The sequence below is a fragment of the Dipteris shenzhenensis genome, chromosome 26, assembly GCF_047967505.1.
Source record: "Dipteris shenzhenensis isolate YYH24624 ecotype China chromosome 26, Dip_SZ_1.0, whole genome shotgun sequence".
NCBI lineage: Eukaryota > Viridiplantae > Streptophyta > Polypodiopsida > Gleicheniales > Dipteridaceae > Dipteris > Dipteris shenzhenensis.
Window position 1 is genome coordinate 13,019,123 of NC_141621.1, and position 24,395 is coordinate 13,043,517.

Here is a 24,395-nt window from a genome sequence, read left to right on the forward strand (position 1 = left end):
AGAAAGTTTTAACACCATAAAACAAGCTGTGGTCATAGGACCGGTGTTAAAAATAGTTGATCCCCAGAAACCGTTGTTCTTGGAAACCGATGCAAGTGGCATTGCGGTAGGAGCAGTTCTCCTTCAAGAGGGAAGGCGAGTAGCCTTTGAAAGCAAGAAGCTTTCTCCCTCTCAAAGGAATTCGCTAACTCATGAATTGGAGTTGTATGCTGTTATCCATGCTTTGAAAACATGGAGGCATTATTTGTATGGTTCAGAGTTTTATGTGGATGTGGATCATGATACTCTGAAACATTTTTCTAAACAGCCTGACTTGAGGGGCCGCCAAGCTAGGTGTGCAGAGCTCATGCAGGAGTTTAATTTAACGATTCGGTACCGAAAAGGAAAAGATAATAAAGTTGCTGATGCGTTGTCTCACATTATGCACAACCTGAGTTTCACGGTATTAGAGAGTGCTCTAATGATCGAGATCAGAGAAACTCAAAAGGTGGACGAGTTTGTCCAGAGCTTATGGCCTAAGGCTCATGTGTTAAAACCCGGGGAAAATGAAAAGGATGACCTGGCATCCAGAAAAGGCCTAACTTATGCAAGATATACCATAAGGGATGGTATGCTAAAAAGAAATGGCAAGGTTGTAGTACCTAGTCAGAATGATCTCAGGCAGAGAGTCATTCGACAGTGCCATGATAGCCCATGTGCGGGACATCCAGGGGTCGAGAAGACATATGATCTCGTGAAGCGAGATTTCTTTTGGCCAAAGATGAAAAAGCATATTCATGAATATGTGACACGGTGTTTCTCGTGTCAGGTAAGTAAGGCCGAGCAGGTGAAGCCACCCGGACTTTTACAGCCCTTGGAGATACCACTAAGTAAGTGGGAGAGCATTTCCATGGACTTTATTGTAGGGCTGCCTACAACACAAGGAGGGTATGATTCTATCCTTGTGGTGGTTGATCGTCTAACCAAGATGGCTCACTTCATTCTGACTAGAGAGTCTGTTAGTGCCCCGCAAGTGGCGGATTTGTTTATTAGACGTATATTTCGTCTGCATGGATTGCCTAGATCCATAGTGTCAGACAGAGATGCCAGATTTACCGGTCATTTTTGGATCGCGGTTTTTGAGACACTAAGGACTGAGTTGGGAATGAGTAGTGGGGATCATCCTGAGACGGATGGTCAGACGGAGAGAGTCAACCAGACTTTAGAGGATATGCTGAGGGCATATGTGTCATTGAGGCAACATACATGGGACAAGTGGTTGCCATTGTTGGAGTTTGCCTACAATGATAGAAAACATTCCTCTACAGGGTTCAGTCCGTTTGAGCTGAACTATGGTTATAGACTAGCGAATCCAACTATAGTTGGAATACCTCAGAAAGTGCCTAGTGCCGCGAACTTTGTGTTTCAGATGCGGGAGATGCTAGCACTTGTGAGAGCTAATATCCGCTAGGCTATGGATAGCCAAGGTGTATGCGGATGAAAACCGGTCTATAAGAGTATTTAAGGAAGGAGAAAAAGTTTTTCTCAGAGTTCCGTTGCACTCGAAGTCGTTGACTTCAGGAGAGTGTGCTAAGTTATCACCTCGATACTGTGGGCCGTGGCTAATTCTAAAAAGAATAGGCAAGGTAGCCTATAAATTAGAATTACCACCGGGGTGTAAGGTGCACTCAGTGTTTCATGTTTCTCGTTTAAAGAAATTTTTGTATACTGGTGACTTACTAATCGAAGGTGTGGTTTTGTTTCAGGAGATAGAGGATAATGCGAGGCGCAAACCAACAAGAATCCTAGACCGAGGAACAATGCAAATACGAAATCGGAAGATACCCACGGTGTTGGTTGCATGGCATGGTCAGCCTCTATCCGAAGCTACTTGGGAATCCGTATACCAGTTGCGGAGAGTATTCCCAGATTTCATCATCGAGGACGCTGATGCTTGAAGAGGGAAGGAATGTTATGCTCTAGCCGAGATAGCATGACCTCGGAAAGATCGGTGGGCATTTTCTCTTAGATGACTGACTTCTGTAATATTTAATGTGCGTAAATAAAATGGTCAAGAGAAGTAACTGCCAAGGTCCTAGGTGAGGGTGTAATGGCATTGACTATGTGGTTCTGAGTGCTAAGGCCTAGGTGCACCTAAATGTGTAATAATGCCAAGGGGCAAATGTTCTAAATTGTGCCCCAAGAGAGGGGTAATTGGTGTACCAAGTAAAAAGATCTAAAATGAGGACATGTGGCAGAGGGAACCATCTAGGGAGATGTGGGTTTGTGGATAGGCATGAGAGACAAAAATTACGTATCTGATGAAATATGCGATCCACGAAAATAAGGCTGGGTGGACATACGTGATGCCATCGCCCGTGATTGATGAAGCCAAGGAGAGAGATATAGAATAGGTTCGTTTCAATACATGGGAGCAAGAAAAGCAATGCACCAAATTTCTCCACTACACCCATCAGTTTTGCTTGCACTTCTAATTGTGGCTAGGAGAAATCGTACACAACCCTACCTCCTAGAATCAATACCTCAATCAACTCGATGGACAGTTGCTTCCATTCGCACTGGATCCCATAGTTTATGCAGCAGTGTGGCAAGACATTGGCAAACCATACGATGCCCTCCTTCAACCATCGACACTTGCACATGCTGTGACTCTGGGTCAATTGAGGATGAGCACCATGTGCTACTTGCACTACCCACGAGGACATCTGAATTGGATTCCTACAGCTCTTTTCTATCCGCTCTTCGATTGCAGTGTTTCTCTCGCTGTCAGGACGGAAACAACATTGGCCACCTTCATCACCCAAGTCTAGACAGATGAGACCTGCTCGCCGCACCAATACAGGCATAATACCTCACAATACACCTTTGTATGGGTAATCCCACATGAACTGTTTCTCATTATTTGATTGAGTAGGCTGCCAATAGGAACTCTTTATGAAGGTCTAGGTGCCAAGCTATTAAGCATCCATCTAATTGTTCTACCTTCCCAACTTACCATTGACAGGTCCCTTCTTCAAGCAACCTACCCCTTAATTAAGATATCTTTTTGATCTCTTCAAAATGCGGTTCAGTTTTCAAGATCATCTTTTAATTGCAATAACAAAGAAAAGTCTTTGTAGGGTTATGACATGGAGCTCCAAGATCTATGAAGTTGAACTTGGCTCTCCAACATGTATTGGGTGTGTAGTACCTCTTGGGCTGTTGTTGTTTCAAAACTTGGAGTTTGCTCTCAAAATTTGTCATTACAACACTGGTGGGACAAATGGTTCTATGTGCTCAAACTTTTGGAGAGTTGACCTCTTCAAGAGATCTCACCTCTTATTATTAAGACCTATGATTTCTGTTTCATCGTTTTGGATTAAGTTTTTGATTGAGGTCTAAGATTGCATCTAAAATATGCCAAGCTTCTTCTCGAACAATATTACTTGGAAGGGTTATAGTTTGGCAGAGAAACGGTCTTTCAAATGGCAAAAATGAAACGGTTTTAAGATTTGCCTACAACAACCACAATCGAAACGTCTGCTCATAAATGAAGTATAGGTTTAAGGTGGCATAAACAAAGTTGATGCAAAAGCATTGATGTGCAACTCATAAAAAGAAACAAAACATAAAATCTAACCAAAAATAAGAAATAAAAACATTTGAATAGGTAATGGCTGCAATAACCCAGTTGGAAGTTTGCTGACCACATTATTTTGTTGCCATAGGAAACAATTAAAAACATATTGCACAACATCTCTCCAAAGACCAGACCCTCCAAAAAGAAATTGTGCTTTATCCTTCATAGGTCTTTGTGATGCTTGTATGTCTTGCCATAGGGGACATATACATCTCTGTTGACTGGGTCTTGGTGTGGTACATGACTAGGTCTTGGTGTGGTACATGACCGGGACTTGGTATGTTACATGATTGGGACTTGGTGTGGTATGTGACTAGGATTTGGTGTGGTACATGACTAGGACTTGGTGTGGTACATGATAGTCCCGACCCACCATGGTTCCCATGGCCAAGATGGAGAATTTGCACACAGTATGCACATGCGTACTATCCTCCACATGCAAGAGTTATCAGAGAACACATGCGACCGCCACTGGTCAAGCTCCTTGTCAGAGACAGAGGTGGTGCACATGGAGTAGTTGTAGTACACCAACTTGGCAGAAGCGGGCTGTTGCAAAAGACATGAAGAGATGGAGCGGGGGGATGGCTAAGGAGGAGAGAGGTACTCCAATAGGAGAGAGGAGAGAGATTTCTAGCGAGGGGAAGGCAAGGGTGAAGAGGGGAGATGAGGATGATGGGGGGCAATTTTCATTCATTCATTTTATGGGGTTTGAGAGGGGAGGGGGAGGAAGGCTTGAGTCACGAGCTCTCCTGGTGTATCATTGTGGTGTCCTGTTGGTGTATTTTTCTTTGTTCAGCTCTTATGCTTTATGCTTCCTTCCATCTATGGTTGCAATGCTAGGTCCTTGAGTTCTGTTATATTCATGTTGAAGGTTGGCTCTTGTGATTACGCTCTGCTTAGCATCTTCCTCTTTCACATCATTCTTGCACTCGTATCGCGCTCGCACCATCAACCCTGCTTGTTCCTTTGGTGACACCATCGTCCAACACTCGCACCATCAGCGGCGACACCATCGTCCTTTGCTCGTTCCATGCTTTCATTGACACATCCTACTTGCTCCTCGCACCAGTGGCCTTAGGGCTCCGGTAACACTTCCGGAAGTGGTTGCCCCCCCTCCCCCCCCCCCCCTCTTCCTCCCTCTTAGACAATCTCCCTCAACACTGACATTTGATAGTGCGATTTTGGAACCAAATAAGTTCTGTCCCAAAACCACAACAAACCATTTGTGCAATTTAAATCAGGATGATCTTGACATGAGGGTCTTGCAAGTCTGAAAATGTAGTTGCTGCCCTTGAATTCTGCATATTCTCCTCTTGAATGCCATCGTCCAGCACTCGCACCATCGTCTCGTTCCATGCTTTCATTGACACATCCTACTTGTTCCTCGCACTAGTGGCCTTAGGCCTCCGGTAACACTTCCAGAAGTGGTAAGACCACCCCCCCCCCCCTCAGACAATCTCCCTCAACATTGACATTTGATAGTGCAATTTTGGAACCAAATAAGTTCTGTCCCAAAACCACAAAAAGCCATTTGTGCAATTTAAATTCAGGATGATCTTGACATGAGGGGTCTTGCAATTCTTAAAATATGGTTGCTGCCCTTGAATTCTGCATATTCTCCTCTTCAATGCCATGTATCCAGTCTTGGTAAAATAGTGGAGACAACGGACACAAGGCATTTGCAACCACATTTTCTTTTCCTTTCTTGTATTCAGTGTCAAAGTCATATGACTGCATTGAAGACAACAAGCTCTTTTGCTTGCTGACAGCTGGGATGCATAAGAAAGTATTCAAGTCTTATGTGACGGTCTTGACTTTGATCTTCCCACCATCCAAGTAGTGATGCCACTTTTTAAAAGCATGTAGGATAGCCAGCATCTCTTGGTCATAAACATGGTAATAGAGCTCTTTGTCATCGAACTTTTTGCTTTCAAAAGCAGTCACACCATGTTGGAGATAAGTGCACACTAGGTGTACTATTTCCCTAGTCTACATTTGTCTAGTCTCAGTTTAGTCTTTGTGTCTTGAGTGTGTGCCATGTGGCACCTCTACAATTATCCCATAAGCACTCTTGCTCTATGTCTTGTACTTTGGCCCATATATTCATGGGTCACATCATTGCAATCTATCTAGCTTGTGTCTTGTCTACACTAATTCTCTCAAGGTACTTCTTTGTCTTTCAATCTTGTTCTTATTTTACTTCTAGTTTTCTAGTTTCTGGCTCTTGCTTTTATATTCCTACATGGTATCAGAGCCATGTAGATCCCTCTTCTCTCCCCTCAGTCTGCTGTAGCCATAGCTGCACCTCTCCCAGCTATCCTCTGCTTCTACCCCGATCTTGTGAGCTGAAGGAGCCGCCTCTTCTCAGATTTCTGCCCCGCTCAGCTGGTCGCCATCATCTCCGAAACGGGCTGCTCCTGTCTGCCCTGCCACTCTTGGCGCCACCGCTTCTTTCTGCCCCACCATCTCTCTGCCAGATCTGCGCGCCATTGCTGCGCTCAGCGCGCCATCTCTGCCAGATCTGCGCGCCATTGCTGCGCAGTTCCGCTCTCTGCCAGATCTGCACGCTCACCTCTTTCAACAAGCCGCACCTCTCCAGCTGTTGTTCGTGATCTGCGCCATCTTCTCCCTTGATGCTCAAACTCAAAGTCTTGCTGCTGCGAACCACAGAGATCGCCTGTGAGCTGCCGTCCCTGTTTATGCTGAAGAGCTGCCCACGTCTTCCCTACGGCATTGCTTTGGAGCTGAAGAGTCTACAAGTGGTGAGCGAGCCGGCTTCTTGGATCTCTTCTTTCATTTATTTCTACAGTATTGTAAGGGAATAGACACTGCCCTTGCATCTTAGCAAGAGGTAAGACCTTCCCACATGGCCTCTTCTACTCATTCTCTCATGTCTATCGACAAATTCAATGGGTCCAACTTTCATACTTGGCAAATCAAAATCAAGTGCCATCTTATGAAAGAAGGTCTTTGGGAGGTTGTTCACCGTGCTGCTCCCGAAGATTCCAACATTGAGCAAGTTGTCACTACGAAGAACGACAAAGCCTATGCTATCATCTTGCTCGGTCTTGGAGATGATTACATTCATCACATCTCTGACATACAGTCTGCTTCTCAAGCATGGATCACTTTGGATACCCTTTTTGGACCCCGATCTAAAAACTCTAAGATTGCACTTATGATCTCATTCTTTGATCTACATATGCAGGAAGGAGCTACTATAGCCTCTCATGTCAATTATCTTCGCAGTCTTATGGTTCAGCTTGCATCAGTGAAGTCCCCCATCTCCGAAGATATTGCTATTGCTGTGCTTCTCAAAAGCTTACGTGACACCTATGCTACTCTTGTCACTACCTTCAAGTATCACAATAGTCCTACTCTTGAAGTGATCATCAATGCTCTCCAAGAAGAAGAAAGAACTCAACAATGAAAGGTAACTGACACTGCATTTTTAGCAAAGAAAGGAAGTTCTAAGGTAAGAAAGCCTTGCACCCATTGTGGCAAAACTAATCATATGGAGAAGGACTGTTTCAAGGCTCATCCATGCACCATTTGTGGCCGTGATAATCACTGGGAGAAGGACTGCTACTCCAAACCCTCTACATCAACCCCTGCATCTACCTCAGCCCATGTTGCTGCAACATCTCCATCAGCAGATCTTGCTGTTCCTTCCTCATATGATGAGAAGTGGGCTTTCTGATTACTTCATATTTCTTGTCTACCACTTTGACCACCGATGATGTAGGTCAACGGGTTCTAGTGTCTTACTCATTCTGCTTTTGGACCTGAGGAGGGAATGTCTCCAAGGTCTATCTGTTTGTCTACAGTCAGTCTGCTGTCTATCTAGTCTTGTCTGTCTGTCTATTTGTCTATCAATCTGACTGTGTTTTGTTTTAGATCCATCTTGTCCCTACCCTTGTGGACCCATATGAGGATATCACTTGAGGAGGGGTGTCTCAGGATTTTTGTCTGTCATGTCTTCTATCTTGTCTCTCAGTCTATCGGTCTTTATGTCTATCTTCTAGTCTTGTCTTTCTGTCTTCCTCCTAGTGTCCACTTAAGGAGGGTGTTGGAGATAAGTGCACACTAGGTGTACTATTTCCCTAGTCTAGATTTGTCTAGTCTCAGTTTAGTCTTTGTGTCTTGAGTGTGTGCCATGTGGCACCTCTACAATTATCCCATAAGCACTCTTGCTCTATGTCTTGTACTTTGGCCCATATATTCATGGGTCACATCATTGCAATCTATCTAGCTTGTGTCTTGTCTACACTCATTCTCTCAAGGTACTTCTTTGTCTTTCAATCTTGTTCTTATTTTACTTCTAGTTTTCTAGTTTCTAGCTCTTGCTTTTATATTCCTACACACCATGCTTTTTCCTAAAAAAATCCCCCAATCGTTTGCTATTGGCATCCGCCTCCACAATAAACGACCATGAAAAATCAGGGCATACCAACGCAAGGGCATGAGTCAACGCGAATTTCATATCTTCAAAAATCAGCCTGCCCTTTCATTTATTGTGTTTGTGTAGGTTTATTTCAACAAAGTTACTTTGTTCTCTCTAAATTATGTATTTCTATTAAATTATGGATATAGTATTTTCTCCCTTTTTCAAGCTAAGTAGTATGTGTACTGTCTTCCTAATACTTTAATGGAGTTAGCTTATTAGTAAGAGCTGAGGAATGTAAGTTGTATAGGATCAGATTGTCTTTAAGAGATGCTAGAAGAATTTTGTACTTGGATACTTTTAAGCTAAGTTTATTGAATATATAGCAAAAAGGATCTTTTTCTTGTGGCCACACATGAATTCACAATGTATACATTATTGCTAAATCGCTTACTGTATATCCATGAAGTTTTCCTCCTTTCTTTGTTAAAATAGGTGTCAGCCATTCTTACAGTGAAAACTGGTGGTGGTGGCCTCTCAATGAAAAAAGCTTTAGGAACGACAATGCATATGGATAGTGGTGGAGGTGATGTGGATATTGGTTTTGCCTATGGAGAAGGTAAGATGACTTCATAGTCACAACTATCTTTTGGCCATAAGAAATTTTGTGTAGGGGCTCCTTACATTTCATTGCTGCATGATGCAAAGCTACTTGGAGTAGTGGATTTTTTTCTCGATGTTTAAGAGGGAAATGTGATTGTAGTCCAGTGACTAACTAGCAAAGAATTGAATACTAGCTCTTACATAGATCTCAATGAAAGTATTGCACAAATGATTGGTTGATGTCTTATGATGAAATGACAAGGGAAACCACCAATGATCATGCTCGAGGCATTGCTAATGGAAGTTTGTGTGCTAGTGATAGTCTATGTTTGTCGATGACATTTGTTGAGTGTCATAACCCCTTGATTATTTGTGAGAAAAAACCAAAGAGACACACTTGTAAAGGGAAAACACTTAGTGAACAGAGCTAATAGCATCCCCTCCTAGGATGCCTTTGATTCTCAAGCTCAATACAAACACTTGGAAATGGTTGAGCTCTAAATAGTTATTCTCACTAAAGTTCTAAGGGGCATCCGATGGCTTGATAGGAAGAGATGACAACAATGTGCACACTAGCATACTGTAAAAGGACATTGAAGAGACGATGTTTTGACGTCATTCCAACAATCTATCGCTTGTAGGACTTGGTAGTGTGAGCTTTCAAACTAGGACCACCTCACTTGGAAGAAGTTTCTTCAAAACGGAAATCCTAAAATGAGCAATCGAATTCATGGTGCCTTGAAACATGTTTGAGTTTTACTCTTGTTATCCCCTACTCCTTGTGGGGTTTCACCCATGGCCAATGTGACGCTGCTTGATGTGACAACAGGGGTGCCACAAATAGGATCACAACTCATGGGGCTCTTGTCTCTAGAGGCTAGGCTTGGGATCTCAAGCATGGTGACCTTCAATCAATGTAGCGTGTTCTCCCGCGAGGGAGTCTACGATCAATTATTATTGAGTTTCACGTCCAGCATCAGGCCTTGTGAGCGTCTGGTGATGCTAGAGTGCATGTTTGGTTAGGGTAGTTAATGACCTGGTTCATGTCCAAATACTAGGAAAAAAAGCATATCTTAACATATGAGATGGGTTTTGAAGTTGATCTATGGTGATCCGGATTACTTGGGAGAGGTGGATTCATAGCTATCTTGGTGCATGAATGAGGCCATTCTCAGTCATGTGGAGAAATTTGACTTATGGTAACCGTACCTCTTGGGAGATGTGGATTCATAGCCATCACAGTGTAAACTACCCTCGCTTAGGTAGAGGAAGGGTTCTCTAGAGGGTCTTTTTGGTGGAATGTGGTTATGGTGGGTATACCAATGTTTGCTGAATGTAAAGCTGCCATAGGTTGTCTTTGATGTTTTGATGTCAAGTGCAAGAAAGGAGTATCTAAGGAGCTCGTTTGGAAGCATGCCATGTGAGTGAAATTGTCTAGTCACACATGCGTTCCAACACGGCTCATCTTCCTCAACCATGGGTTTCATGGTTGATAAAAGGTCCCTCCATTGTGACCTTTGTTTGCCCCACTCAATAAAGCCATATTGTTTGGCTTGGTTGAGGTATACGGCTCATCTTCCTCAACCATGGGTTTCATGGTTGATAAAAGGTCCCTCCATTGTGACCTTTGTTTGCCCCACTCAATAAAGCCATATTGTTTGGCTTGGTTGAGGTATGTGATGATCTGAAAGGATGCATATATGTGGAAGTCTCATTGCGAACTCTGGAAGTATACTGCTGTGTGGAGTGTACCGCTTCCTCAAAATCTTGCATCAAAGTATCATGACTTGTAACGTCTTGAAGCCCCCAATTCATCCTTTTTGAGGTTTGTTGTCCAAAAAAGCCTCCTATAGAAAGAGTTGCAAGTTTGATGAGAGAGTCCAAAAAAGCCTTCTACAGAAAGGGTTATAGGCTTCATGTCAATGTGTTGAAAGTGTGCCTAGAAACATTGTTATCCCTCCCTCGTTGCCACTTTCATGGTGGACTAGGGACCCACGAAAATGCACAACTAAGTATACATAGGACCTAGATATCTCAAGTGGATCGCCTTCTAGAGTGAATGGCTCGCGCTAAAGTTCAGCCTCATTGGTATTAAAGATCATGTCCTTGGTTTTGCCAAGGTTGACCTTTATGTATAGGCTCTTACAAAAGGCTTGTAGAACTACCAAGTCCATATGTAGTCTCATAGGTGTTTCTAAAATCAAAACGACGGCATTTGCTTGGAGCAAGACGGGGATGAAATCTTTACCAGTTGTGATCCACAACAAAAAGAGGCTAGTTGGAAAGCCCAAAAACAGTAGGCATAGAGTGCGTCCATGTTTAACTCCAATGGTGTTGCTTGCAATCGCTAGCTCTCTCTCTACAGATCCTCACTCTCAGAATTTACTACAGAAATACTCATAAGAGCTCTCTCTCTCTCTCTCTCTCTCTCTCTCTCTCTCTCTCTCTCTCTCTCCACACTGCTAGGGCCCAGGACAACATGTCGGGCTGGACCCCCCCGAAGGTATTTTATTTCTAAGTCCTATTACATGCCACTAAGGGCCATTCTAGAGTCTTCAAAGCACTTGGTCACGCGAACCGCCTCCTAGATGCTTGTTAGGCTCCCATAACGCTTAGGAAAAATAACTCTTCCTAGTACCTGCAACAATTAATTAAAGCACACCACCATGGCACCCATTAATTGTTAGCGCTTTGCATGCAAATAACACACTGTGGACTAATTCTAGTCACGGTGGGCGTCCCCACTAAATACATGTGCACACCTAAACAAATATAAAAATATATATTTATTTTCTGGTTGATCGGAGTCAACACTCTTGATCATAATTAAGGAGCTTTGACCAAGGGTCGAGGCGCCTTAATTATAGCCAAGTCTCTCCAACCGAAGTTGGCACAACTCTCCAACCGAAGTTGGCACATCTTGGTTAACCGTGGTTAACCCTCTTGGCGCATGCCAAGTCTCGTTGGCCGAAGTCAACACTCTCTGACCGTAGTCAGCTCTGTAGTTCTTTAATTAACCGCAGTTAACCCTCTTGGTAATAAACCAAGTCTCCCTGTCCGAAGTCAGGTTTACTTGACTAGAGTCAAGTATCTTTGACCGTAGTCAATCCTTTGACCATTAAAAGAACTCTTTGACCATAATTAACACATATAAAACTCTTTAATTATGATCAAATAAATGGTCAACTGTACTTTGACTTAGGATATTTACATCGTGGTGACATCCCCTCGGCTTCTATTCGGTTGACCTCAACTGAAAAGCTTCCTTGTAAACATCCAAAATCTGTGGATGGTCGGATAACATGTTTTCGTCCATCCACTTGGCATCTAATGCCATATAATTCTTGAATTTTACAAGATACCTGTAAAACTTCTTGCCCTGAGGGCCTTTGCGTACAGTATGGTACACAAGTTGCTCTGGTTGAAGACCTCCTCCAGCTCATCCACTTCTGGTGGATCCTCTGATACTGGTTCTGTAGGCTCTGGTCCTTGGAATTTCTTTAGAAGACTCACATGGAATGCATTGTGAATCCTCCAATGCTCTGGCAATGCTAACCTGTATGCGACCTCATTTGTTCTTTTTGTAACCTTGAAAGGGCCATAGTATCTGGGAGATAACTTTGCATACACTTTGTGTTTGCCCTCTAAACTTGCGGAGCCTAGCTTTTTCAAACTTCAAAAGTACCCAATCCCCTTCCTTGAGATCTAACTGTCTCCTATGCTTATCTGCAGCTCTTTTATGTTTCTCTTGAGACCTTTCGATTGCTGTCCGGACTTGGCTATAAGCTGTCTGGAGGTCTCTCACAAACTGATCAGCTGCAAATATTTCATCTTTGGTCCTCAATATAGGTGGCAAAATCACCTTCCCATAAATGACCTCAAAGGGGGCTTTCCCTGTAGAGCTGTGCACTGTATTATTGTAAGCAAACTCTAATGGTAGGTACTTTTCCCAGTCTGAACCTTGGTCACCTACGTAGCATTTCAGCATATCTAATGCTGTAGAATTTGCTACTTCACTTTGACCATCTGTCTGGGGATGGAAAGAAGAAGAAAAATTCAGATTCGTCCCCATGTTATCAAATAAAGCTCTCTAGAATAGACTGGTCATTCTGGGATCTCGATCACTAACAATGAACTTAGGCATACCATGATGCTTAAAGATCTGTGCCATGAAAAGCTTAGCCATATGATCTGCCTTTATGGTTTTGTGAACCGGAATGAAATGAGCTTGCTTGCTGAATCTATCAATGATAGTCCAAATCCCATCATTCCCTGACTTTGATCTTGGCAAATAAAAAATAAAGTCCATTGTAATACTTTCCCATGGTGCCTGAGGCACGGGAAGAGGCATAAGTAGGCCAGGTGCCTTCCGTCTATCATACTTCACTTTCTGACACGTAAGGCATTTAGTAACAAACTGATGTATATCTTTCCGCATCCCTGGCCAAAAGAAATACCTCTCTAGTGCTAGAGTTGTTGCTGTAATTCCTCTATGTCCAGCATAGGGAGGTGCATGGCATTCCTCCAAAATCTTTTTCCTCATCTCCTGGGTGATGCATAGGCAATCATCTTTCATTAGATACCCATCTTTCAGGGAATAGTGATTGGTGGATTGCCCCTCTTGCATTTGCTGTAAAATCTTACCAAAATCTGCATCACTAGCATATTGCTCTCTCATGCCTTCTAGGTCCTGATGATAAACAATAGTCACATTATTGACCTGGGGTCTTCGGGACAAGGCATCTGCCACTCTGTTCCGAATTCCTGGGGTATGGACAATCTGAAAATGATACATTGACAGCATGTTTGCCCATTTCATATGCTTCTCGGAAAGTTTGGTCTGAGTCAAAAAGTATCTCAGATTTTGCATCACGCAATCTTCGGCTCTTGTAGGCTACTACATGTCCATTCTGATGTAATGCAGCCCCAACACACTCTCCACAAGCATCGCAATCAACTTCAAAAGGTTGATAAAGACCCGGGACTACAAGAATAGGCTCTGTAGTCGACTTCTCCTTGAGTGTATTGAATGCGTTCTTCTGTGATATTCCCCATGTGAAGGCTGCATTTTTCTTGGAGCTGCGATATCAGCAAAATGCCTGATAAACCTTCTGTAGTAAGAACACAGGCCTAGGAAACTTCGAACTTCATGCACAATTTTCAGCTTTGGCCATTCTTGAATGGCACGGATCTTTACTGGATCCATCTGTATCCCATTCTTGGATATTATATGCCCCAGATAATGGATTTCTTCCAAGAAGAATTCACTTTTCTTGCTGTTTGCATAGAGCTGATAATTTCTCAGCTCTTGAAACACTATAGCAAGATGTTCCTTGTGCTCTTCTTCTGTCTTTGAAAAGACTAGGATATCATCAAAGAAAGTATCCATGAAATGCCTGTATTTTCGGAAGATGCGATCCATCATTCTATTGAATGTGGCTGGAGCATTTGTCAACCCAAAAGGCATCACTAAGTATTCATACAACCGAATGTAGTGCGGAACGCTGTCTTGTGCACATCCTGAGGCTGTATCCTCACTTGGTGATAGCCACTCTTTAAGTCTATCTTGCTGAAAACTGAAGCTCCATTTAACTGATCCAGCACATCATCAATGCGCGGAATAGGGATTCTATTCTTGATGGTCATTTTGTTCAGTGCGCGATAATCGACGCACATACGGAATGAACCATCTTTCTTCTGTACTAGCAGTACAGAGGAACAAAAAGGAGATGAGCTGGGCTGAATCAACCCTTTGGACAGCAAGTCCTGTACCTGAGCCATAATCTCCTCTCTCTAAGTTGCACTAACTGTGTATGGGGGCCTATTGGGTGGCTCGCTACCAGGCATTAACTCTTTCTGATGATCTTCTGGTCTCTCTGGGGGTAACTCCCCTGGCAAAGCATCGGAAAAGCAATCTTTAAAGTTTACAAGAAACTGAAACTTATCTTTGTCTGCATCATTCATTTCTGCATGCATATCATTCTCTTTTTCTTTTACAAAAACCATGTACGCGGAAATTGCAGACTTTATTGCTTTACCACATGTAACATCAGATACAATGGGGATAGTCTCCCCTCTATTCTTGGCAACTAAACGCTGATTTTTCCCCCTATCCACAAACTCCAGCACTTTTTCAGAAAGAGTCAACTTCACTGCCTTGCGATGAAACCAAGGCATTCCCAAGACTACATCATGATGTTTTAATGGAGAAATGAAGAAGTCTTCCTGATCCACATAACTCTATACATGAAGACGGAGCTTCCCTATCAAGGGAGTGACTGGCAAAGGATTCCCACAGAACATGTGATCGGCATCCAAAGCCCTGCCCAACTCCTCCGTCTTTATTTCCAGCCTCAGGGCTAAGTCCTTTGATATGAAATTATCAGTAGCCCCTGGATCAAATAAAATTAGCGCTTGCTGGTCTCTGACTTTGCCCCATGATAGCAGCAATTCTCATTCTTCTGGGTTTGAAACATGACCGAGTATGTCAGGAATTCCTCCTGCCATTGGCTTTTGCGGTCCTCGTGGCTTCTCTGCCTCTTTTCCCTTCGAAGTTGAAGGCTTTTCTGGGCACTGGGCAGCCACATGCCCCTCTTTGCCGCACTTGAAGCATTTCCCATCTATGGAGTACCCCTCGGCTTCTGAGGCTGAAACCCTTTCTTTTCAACCTTGGGGTACTCTTTCTTTTCTGATTTTGAAAAATCAGTTTTCTTTCTTTCAGCACGTCCTGCATGCAAGGATAGTACTGTAGATGGATTACCTCCCTCTTTAAATTCCTTGGTCTCTTTGGAAGACTTTCTCGTCCTAGACTTCTTATGTTTCCTTCTTTTCCTTGATGGTTTATCTGATGAAGAAGAAGATACAGAAGTCGAACTCGAGGTAGACGGTGATTGACTAGGAGATCGGTGATGATGCCTCGATCTCTTCCTGCTATGAGACCGTCCCCTATGAGATCTCTCTTTCTCTGGCTATACACGAGAGTGTGCCTCTGGCATTGGCACGTCATATAATGCATTAGGCATAGCTTCTGCTTGAAACAAATGCTGAGCCCTTGGATCCTTTCTGAGATTTTCCATCTCTTGTATATGAGTGCGTACCATGTGCTCAAATTCTTGCTGAGTTTGTTGCACACTTCTCTGATTTGGATGCGCATCCCTATCTTGTGAATCCCACTGGATAGGTGATTGAGCCATTTTCTCACAACTCGTCCGAGATCTGCAAATTTCTCACACACATTGTGTATGCAACTGATGCACGCTGCCTTCGCTTTTCAAAGAGAAAATTTACCTCAACAAGAGGTGTCTTGCATTCACAATCTATGCCAGTACTGGCTGTCAATTCAAGGCATATACCCACATAGTTGCCAAAGCATCAACAACTATATTGCCCCTTTTCTGGCTGCTGCAGATGGCTTCGAAAAGCATATGTTTTTCCCTCTTTTCACTGCTCAAAGGCATGCATACTCTTTTTCTGCAAATCTCTGTTTTCTCTGCTTTTCTGCTGCTTTTCTGACAGCAAAAGTCTGACAGGCAGGTGAAATCTGCTAGCAGAAACAGTCTCTGCAACTGTCTTTTTTTTTTTTTGGGGTGAACAGTAACCAGATGGGTAACTGGCTGGTTACTCTAACTAGACTGACTGGTTCTGGTCTGGTTAGTTGGCTCCCAACTGAATTCAACCCACTGTAATCTAGTTAACCAACTATGGTCTGGTTAACTACAGCCAAGGTTAGTTGGCCAAACCTGGTTTGTCTAACCAGTCTGACTTGGTTAGACCAACTAACTGAACCTCTGACCAGTTCGAGTGATTCACTTAAATTACACTCCAAAGAAATGCTTAGAAAATTAAACAGCCACAAACTGAATTATAACTTAAACTTTAAAGGCAATATGTTCAAACTTTTCACATAAAGGAATAGGGTTTAGAAGAAATAAAGAATAAGTGACACCAAAGGAATACGGTTTATAAGACAGCAAAATAATAATATACCACATTGGGTGTGAACGAGGACCATTGGGTGAAATAAAGAATAGGGTTTAGAAGAAATTAAGAATTAGTGACACCAAAGGAATATGGTTTAGAAGACATAAAGAATTAGTGACACCAAAGGAATATGGTTTAGAAAAAAGCAAAATAATTATACCACATTGGGTGTGAACGAGGACAATGCCTACTAGAGGTAAACTCTGGTATATTTCTTTATTCCGGTTGTAAATACAATGTTATTGTCAGAATTTTGTACAATACAGAAACCTAGAAGCCCTAAACATATAACAGATGAATGTTTACAGTGTTTTCCTCCTTAAATCAAGAGTCCAATAACAAAATGTCACGGCAAATCTCCAATAAAACCTCGGTGAAGTCTAGTAAAATTCCAAAAAATCCTTCCATGTAGAGTCTATCACATGCACCTCTTTGTGAGTAGCATTAGTATCCAGTAAGTTGCTATATAAAGTTTACTTTGAATCAATTTAAACCAGTTGTAGAAGCAAAATCAATCACCACACTAAGGAAACTGGATAAATATCAGCAAGAAATGCTGCGGAACCCCAAACGCAGCAAGATCCAACCCAAAATAGTTCAAGAAACAAATGATAATTCTGGAATAAGTGTCTAGATCAAACCATCTATGATCTAGGAATGATCCTGGTGCAAATTGTCGGCCTAACAGGTGTCTTGGAGCTTGGAATCTGCAAATCGTTTGTAGAAATCATCATGTGTGGGTTTGTATGGAAGCCAAACCAAAGCAAGATCTATTTTCTAGTGATGGCGAGGTGCAAGCTATGGTGTGGAACTAGCAAAGATGAACAGGAAACCTGCAAAACAGGGTGATTTTGGGAAATTGGACGAAACTGATGAGGAACACTTTGGCTCACACGGATCCAGAAACGGAGTCCAGATGACGGAATCTGCTCATAATAGCAAGTAGAAGACCTCAAATTTCATCTTGGAGGGTGAAAACAAGTAGCAATTTTTATATAGGATGATAGTTGATAGTCAAGCTAATAGCAAACAATGAAAGAGATGGCATTTGGACAAAGAGTTACGGCTGATTTTGAAATTCAGGTTGAAGGAAGCTTGACACAACACCACCTTGAGGGGAGCTTGTGAGGTGGAAGAAAGTGATAGCAAGAAGATGGCTCTAGGAAGCTCCAATCGATGATGAAATGAAGAGGAGAATTAGACTAAAGGAGAAGTTTAAAGAATAAGAAAGTGAAAAGCTTTAAAATTGCTTTTATTATATGAAATTCATTTATTAATTAGGGATTATTTGATTAACTTAATATTTATAATAAAGTAGTCAACCTAACCTAAATAGGATTTATAAATAAAAATAATATTAACTGATTGTATTTAATTAGCTCTTTAAAATTTTGCTCCTTGGTTTCTCTACCCATGCATACAATTAGTCATACGTTAGGCCTATAACACATAAACTAGCCTATGCTTGCTAAGCTCACAATTTAAGCTAGAAAAATCGAAATTTGTTCAACTTTTGATTAAGAGTGGATTTTGAAGTTTCTATCTCGGAGCTATGTGAGTGATTGATGTAGTACTTTAGATCTGGGTGGTACTTTAGATTCTTGGAGAAGCATTTACGATATTTGTTTTCGAAGATTATGCCGGCCTTATGGGTTTACACTGAGTAATTTCATTCTTACCTCGTTAAACCAAAACATCATGCCTAATATACCAAGGATCACTCCCAAGGTCATGTATGAAGGTGTTAGAAAATCAACTCATGGGTGTAAAAACCAAGTGGATATAGAAACCCTATGCATGTGTGAAGCATCTCAGTCTCATACAGCATGTGTTGGAAAAATGAGTGGTTCATTGGTTCACTCTTGGGCTGATTTAGTAATCTAAGGTGCCTAGTGATGCATGTGTTTGGGAATACTACACATTGGGGAATTCTCAGTTAGATGCTGGCATGGGGCTAGGCGCCTTTGTAGGGCAGGGTGCCAAAATGTATGACCTCAGATTACCCCAGCAATGGGGTTCTGGCATGTTTTGACAGGCTTTGTTTATATTTTCCCCATCTTCAAAGAGGTTGTGGAGGGACAATGGGTGTATGTAACAAGTGCATTTAGGAATAATATCCATGTTGTGTGCAAATTTCATGAAAACAAAGTATGGGAAAGCAAAGAAAGACACTATTAGTTCTGTGCACCAATCGCCTTGGATGCAACAGAAGCAATGGCGAAGTCTTAACAAATCTTTGACTATGGTAGGCCTTCTTGTAAAGATTTGCTTGGAGCGCATCTTCTGGGACTTGTAGGGTTTCCTTAAAAGGAAAACATACAAATCAGTTGGGAGAAAGTTTGTGCACTTTTGTAAAAGAGCACTATGCTCCATTAAATAGACCTTTTGAAGCAATTTGAACCTTTAAGCAAGGAATCTCAAGGCACCGGGGCGTTTTGATGCAGAGCATGATATTAAAGTAGAATGTATCAGAATAGGGCAGAACAACACAAACTCACAGCACACATATCTAAAATCAGGATCACTTGAGGCATGGACGGCCTTTAACTATGGTAAAATAGCAGGGCTACACTATATCCATTGGTCCAACTACATTGATGAATATTTTTTTTGCTGCAGCTGGTCTCCCAATCTTACCAACAGCACCACTTTGGTTTTCTTTTAAAACATTTTCATTTTTAAAATCCGGGAAGTCATAGGGTTGCCTCTTGCACAATTGGAGTGCTTGACCAACTGTTAAGTGTCTCATGCTTGTAGATCAATTGCAACATTCCAACATTTTTTGTATGGCATTCCACTCAAATGCATCCCTTAAGCTTGTGTTTGAAAAATTGCAGAGTGACAGGTGATCAGTTTCTTTCTCCAGGACTGAATGCTTAAAAGAAGTGGTTGAGTAACATTTTGTATTGTTGTAGATGTCAGACTCCTATCTGGTGGAGGTCACGTGGAAATCAAGCATCTTCAAGCACAACAAATGGCTTATGTAAGTCTTTACTGTGTGAGAGAATGGATGTGGTGTTTCTTCCATCTTTGTAATTGGTGTCTTCCCACGATTTTGTAAGTTTTTAGCTCTTGTAGCCACTTTAGCTGCTCATTTTTGTAACATTTGTATGGAGTTGTAAAGAGTGCATATGTGTCTGTTATTTGTCTTGGGGAAGAGCGATACTCTAAAGATGGTGGGATTGAGGTGGTCCCATAAGAACCTCTTTGGTTGGACTGACATTGAAGCCTCTTCTAAGGCCAAAACCATCCACCACCACCTTAATCAATATGAATATTTCTAGCACAAGAGGGCTCTCCTTGATGATCTAGCTTACTGCCAATGGATCCCAAGAGTGAAAGGGTTTAAGCAGAATTCGTAGGCTGAGCAGGGGGAGGGACCTGGTTGCCTCTTTTTGTTGTTGACCCGGATTGTGAGAGGTGGATATAGATCCACGTTCTAGGTTGGTACTTCTCCATTGGGAAGCTTAGGGAATGGTTGAGCTTGTCAGTGGCCGATTTCGAAGCAGGCTGCATGATGCTAGGAGGCCTGCATGGGATGTTTTCACCCCCTACCTGGTTATTCTCTTGCTGAAACTTTCTGCCTTTTGGTTGCTGTGTTTCACAGTTGTTGATTCCCAGGCAATAGGCTTTTCCTTCCTTGGTTTGTGTAAGCCCTGTAAGCCAAAACTCGTGCAGTGAAGGCAGGGCAATGTGCCCCAAGAGGTGAAGTGCTGGCCTTGCCCTCATGCGCAGACACTCATTGGAGGGATGGTTGCCATTGCATACCCCACACAAGACGTTGTCTCTCCATGGAAACAAGTGAGGGTTGCTTGGCACTTCCTTGGAGTTTCCTGACCTCCACTATTGGCCTAGCTGATTTAGCTAATCGGAGGCCAGGTCACTCATGTCCACACCCTTGGGCACGTTGGTCTCCTTCTTGATCGTTTCCACACTGGAAGACCTCATTGATGGAGCTACTTCTGATGGAATCGGGGTTTTATCTGCATGACCCTTGTCCATCATATTGTCACTTATGCGGATAGCTACCTTGTTGCATGAATCGAAGGAGGTAGGATTCATCACCATTAAGTGGTCATGCAGCTTTGGGTTTACCAATCCAATGAGAAAGTGGGGCAATAGTCATTTATCGCTCATTTGCTCATATGGTTCATAGTGGGCATTGAGGGGCTTGATTCTGGCTATGTAGTCCCGAAGGGATTCCTTGTCGTTCTACTTTATCTCATACAACTAGTTAATTGGGCTCCATTTATGTCCACTGGGGGCGAGAACCCCACAATGAAGGTCTTTCTCAGTGTCTCTCAGTTGACTTTCTCTTTCAGGGTGAGAACCCTATACCATTGGCCTCCTTTGCCATCCATGCTAAAACCAAACGCATTGGCCATTTCTAGGTCCCCGGGAGCCCCATAGGCTTCACAAATTTTCTCAAATCGCTCCACGTGGGAGATCGGGTCTCCTTCCCAAAGGAATTTGGTCATTAACTTGGAGATGGCTATGGGTCAGCTCCTTCAGGGATTATGAATCCTTGAGGGAAACACTCGGGCAGATGGAGGTGGTGTGGCCCCCCTTCTTAGGGCATTCACCAAGATGCGCATTGCCTCGTCAATTAACACTATTTGGGTAGCTGCTGGGGGCAGTGCCGTTGTGGGCCTAACGAGATGCAGGGGTGGCCTTAAGCCTGGTCCTGGTGGTGGTATCCATGTAGTTGCTGGTACCGGCATTGGAATGGATGTGCTAAGGCCTGCATTCATTGGAGCAATAGGTATGGATGGAAACGGTCATACTCCAAGAGGGGGTGGGTCATGGGGCATGGGCACGGTGGTTCCATGCAATGGGCGATAGGGTGGAACCTGTGGAGCCCCATAGTTGACAAAAGTTGGTGGCACATGGGTTGTTGGGGGTTCATAAGTTGCCCCTCCTTGGAAGCCTCTCGCATCCCCTCGGCTGGCGTCCCTTGTAAGCTCTATTTTCTCATTCAATTACAAGGTTCTGTTATTTTCTTTACCTCCTGATGGAAGGGGAAATTGATGGGAACCATGCTGCACATATGTTGTGTATGGGACAGCCAGTGGAAAATGGCCTGTTTTTTCATGAACACATTGATAAAATGGAATTAAATATGAATGTTAGCGTAGAAGAAATTAAGTGGGCAATTCAGAGGCATGGGTAGTCTAGGGCCTCATAGAGTGGCCAACTTGCTAAATGTTTGTATTGCCCTGACACAGGATACCTCTCCATGTGAGTTTCTTATGTTTGGCATGCGCACGAGTCACCTTCAATGAGAGGTTCACATATAAGTAAATGGCATGTTTGATTTTTGGGCTAATTACAACCCTTGGTTTCACTCCTCCCTTCTACCAAATTCATATTCTTCCGTATTCTGTCATGGGTAACCTCACAAAGTACAGAAATAGATTACAGGCTCCTACCTGGTTTGGCTCAAATGCTATAAAGTTTTGAATGAGCTTTATTCTAAACGATTCGTAAAATAATGAAACATGAAAGTGCACCATTAGATCAAGGGAATGCATGTCCAAGTGGCAATTTACTTGTATCCTGAATCAAAGTGTAGGTTGATAAATCCTAAAAAATGCAAAATGTCTTTTTACATTGAAGGATGCTTGTACTACATGCCATGGTAAAGAACAATGAAAATGGACACCTCTTTTATGTTGCAATTGTCCAGGTTCTTTTACGACTTTATTGAATTGTGAGCTTGCAGATGACTGGGTTAATTATCCATATACCCTCCTCCTGTATATAAAATTCTTGAACTTTGGTCTGTGTTTGCTTCTGAATCAGGTTTCAACAGATGGTGGGGCAGTAAAAATTGACGGGCTGGATGGGTGAGTCTCCTTCGTTGTTTTCGAAATTTAAAGTGAGCTTCCCATATTCTTTTCTATATGTGAAGGGTTTGTGGTAATATAAATAAGCAAAGGTTTTGTTCAACAACTCTTTAAGCTGCTGATTGAGTTTCTGATCTAGGAATGCGGAGATTTTTACAGGTGGAGGCAATATGCAGCTGCAATTGCTGACAAACGCTAAAGAGGTTGTATGTCCCTTAAATCGGGATTGACATAATATTTGGAAACATATTTTGGCTTGGAGTGAACAAAAGGGAAGTGCACCTGCTGAATGAAAAATATCTGAAAATTTATGCATCGACATGTGTGTTCAATACTTCAGGTCAAGATTGATGCAGGTGCAGGAGATGTCACTCTGTACCTCTCATCGCAGGAGAACGTAAATGTAAAGTGGTTTTGAAATCTCAATTCATGACATCACTTTTGTTCATTTTGTAAACAGTTTACTATGCAGAACACATGTGGCCACGTTCAACTATACTAATACTCTTCCCCCCCCCTTTCTGTTTGGTTTTGTTCTCGTTTTTGTACTTTTTGGGGTGGTGGTGTTGTAGGTGGAGCATACTGGGAATGGGAAACTCGTTGAAGATCCCTCAAAAAAATCTTATGGACTCCCCGCCTTGTATGCTGGGGATCTAGACATGCAAATGAGACAGAGGATGGGACATCACAGTTGCAGAGTACTTATTTCAGGTTCTGGAACTGTGATGACCAAAAGGAGAAGCTGGTTAGAAGCAGTCATGCCGTTGAATCCAATTGCTGATTAGCAAGCATTCCATACCTGAAAATCATGTAATCAGATCATTTGTGTAGTAGTTTCTGACATTTGACAACACGGGCCATGTTTGTGTGTAACACAGGCAGTAAATTACCTTGTGCTTGCCTTCTTGACAGGAAATCCTGCACAGAGACATGTGTTGTCTACCTGCATCTATTAAATGTTATTCACCATAGCAATGGCGACACATTTACTGTCGGCATGCAAATTTCAGAAATTTTGAAATTTGTTTGGGGTCTCAGCCGCTTCAGAAAGCCTCAATTGAGCATGCTGTGCAACTATTATTGTAAGAATGGAACCCCTACATCATTTTCTTTTGGCTATGAAATGTCGCTGTTTCTGGCCATTGTAGTGGTATAGAAAAAGATGTCTTAGATTCTGGTGCAGGCAATCTATTTCAGCTAATGATATTTCAGTCATATGAAGTACATATTTGAGCTCTATTTTTTCTTTTTTCAGAGAAAAGTGCCTTCCACTAAATTGTGACAAACCAAAGAGCCTGCTTCAGAGGGTCCCAGGTCTCTACATAGGGCACCCTAGAAGCAGCTGCCAACTAGTGCGGTGAATTATATAACCAATGGATTCCTTGATACATGAAAATGTAAAGGATGCCTGGAGGTCGCACCTCGCAAAGATGCTACCGCCTTTCAGTGATTTCTTGGAACCATTTGTACCTAGCTCAATGGCACCCAAGTTGTAGATGACATGAAGCCAATATTGATGAGGGTAGCAGCCAGATGAACCTGCTGCCCTCCCATGACAAGGATACAATGTGCCACCCAAATGTTTCAGGCGGTGATGCTTTCCCAAATGTTGCTCTCCGCCCAGAGCTCTCCGGACACCGTCAAGAGTGAGGCATCGAATCTTTGTTTTTCTAGCATGGGGTTATCTTTATGGAAAGACATGCCTCCTATTTGTACCATGCTCCACGTGAAAACCACCCTTAGACTTGGCGTGCCCTGGCTACAGTCTTGAAGGAATACTGCCAAATCCTTTATGCCCCGAGTAGGCCCATAGGCAATGGGCAAGTGTCCCTAGGTCCCCTGCCACACAACAATGGCATGTACCATCTCTAAACCTCATTTGCTCCAATAAGGGACCAATGGGAAGACTTCATGAGCCTTCCTTGGTTGGAGGTCCATATGTGATCATCATTGACCAAAAATT

At 42.7% G+C, this 24,395-nt stretch overlaps 1 protein-coding gene across 5 annotated transcripts in view; it reads left to right on the forward strand.

Annotated features, from left to right (window-relative positions):
- The window catches only part of LOC147884692 (uncharacterized), a 66,719-nt gene extending 42,899 nt beyond the window's left edge, over positions 1–23,820 (forward strand). The window contains exons 7-13 of one of the 5 annotated variants that reach the window (XR_015543560.1): positions 8,499–8,622; positions 19,502–19,569; positions 22,389–22,432; positions 22,572–22,635; positions 22,773–22,835; positions 23,005–23,514; positions 23,688–23,820. Coding sequence is in view for 4 of the 5 variants with exons in the window: in XM_087397607.1 (XP_087253733.1) it covers positions 8,499–8,622; positions 19,502–19,569; positions 22,389–22,432; positions 22,572–22,635; positions 22,773–22,835; positions 23,005–23,217 (576 nt within the window). In the remaining variant the exon portion in view is untranslated. Of the gene's footprint in view, positions 1–8,498; positions 8,623–19,501; positions 19,570–22,388; positions 22,433–22,571; positions 22,636–22,772; positions 22,836–23,004; positions 23,595–23,687 lie in introns of those variants that run through there. The other 4 variants (XM_087397607.1, XM_087397608.1, XM_087397610.1 and 1 more) reach the window with 4 other exon arrangements.
- The last annotated feature ends 575 nt before the right edge of the window (positions 23,821–24,395 follow it).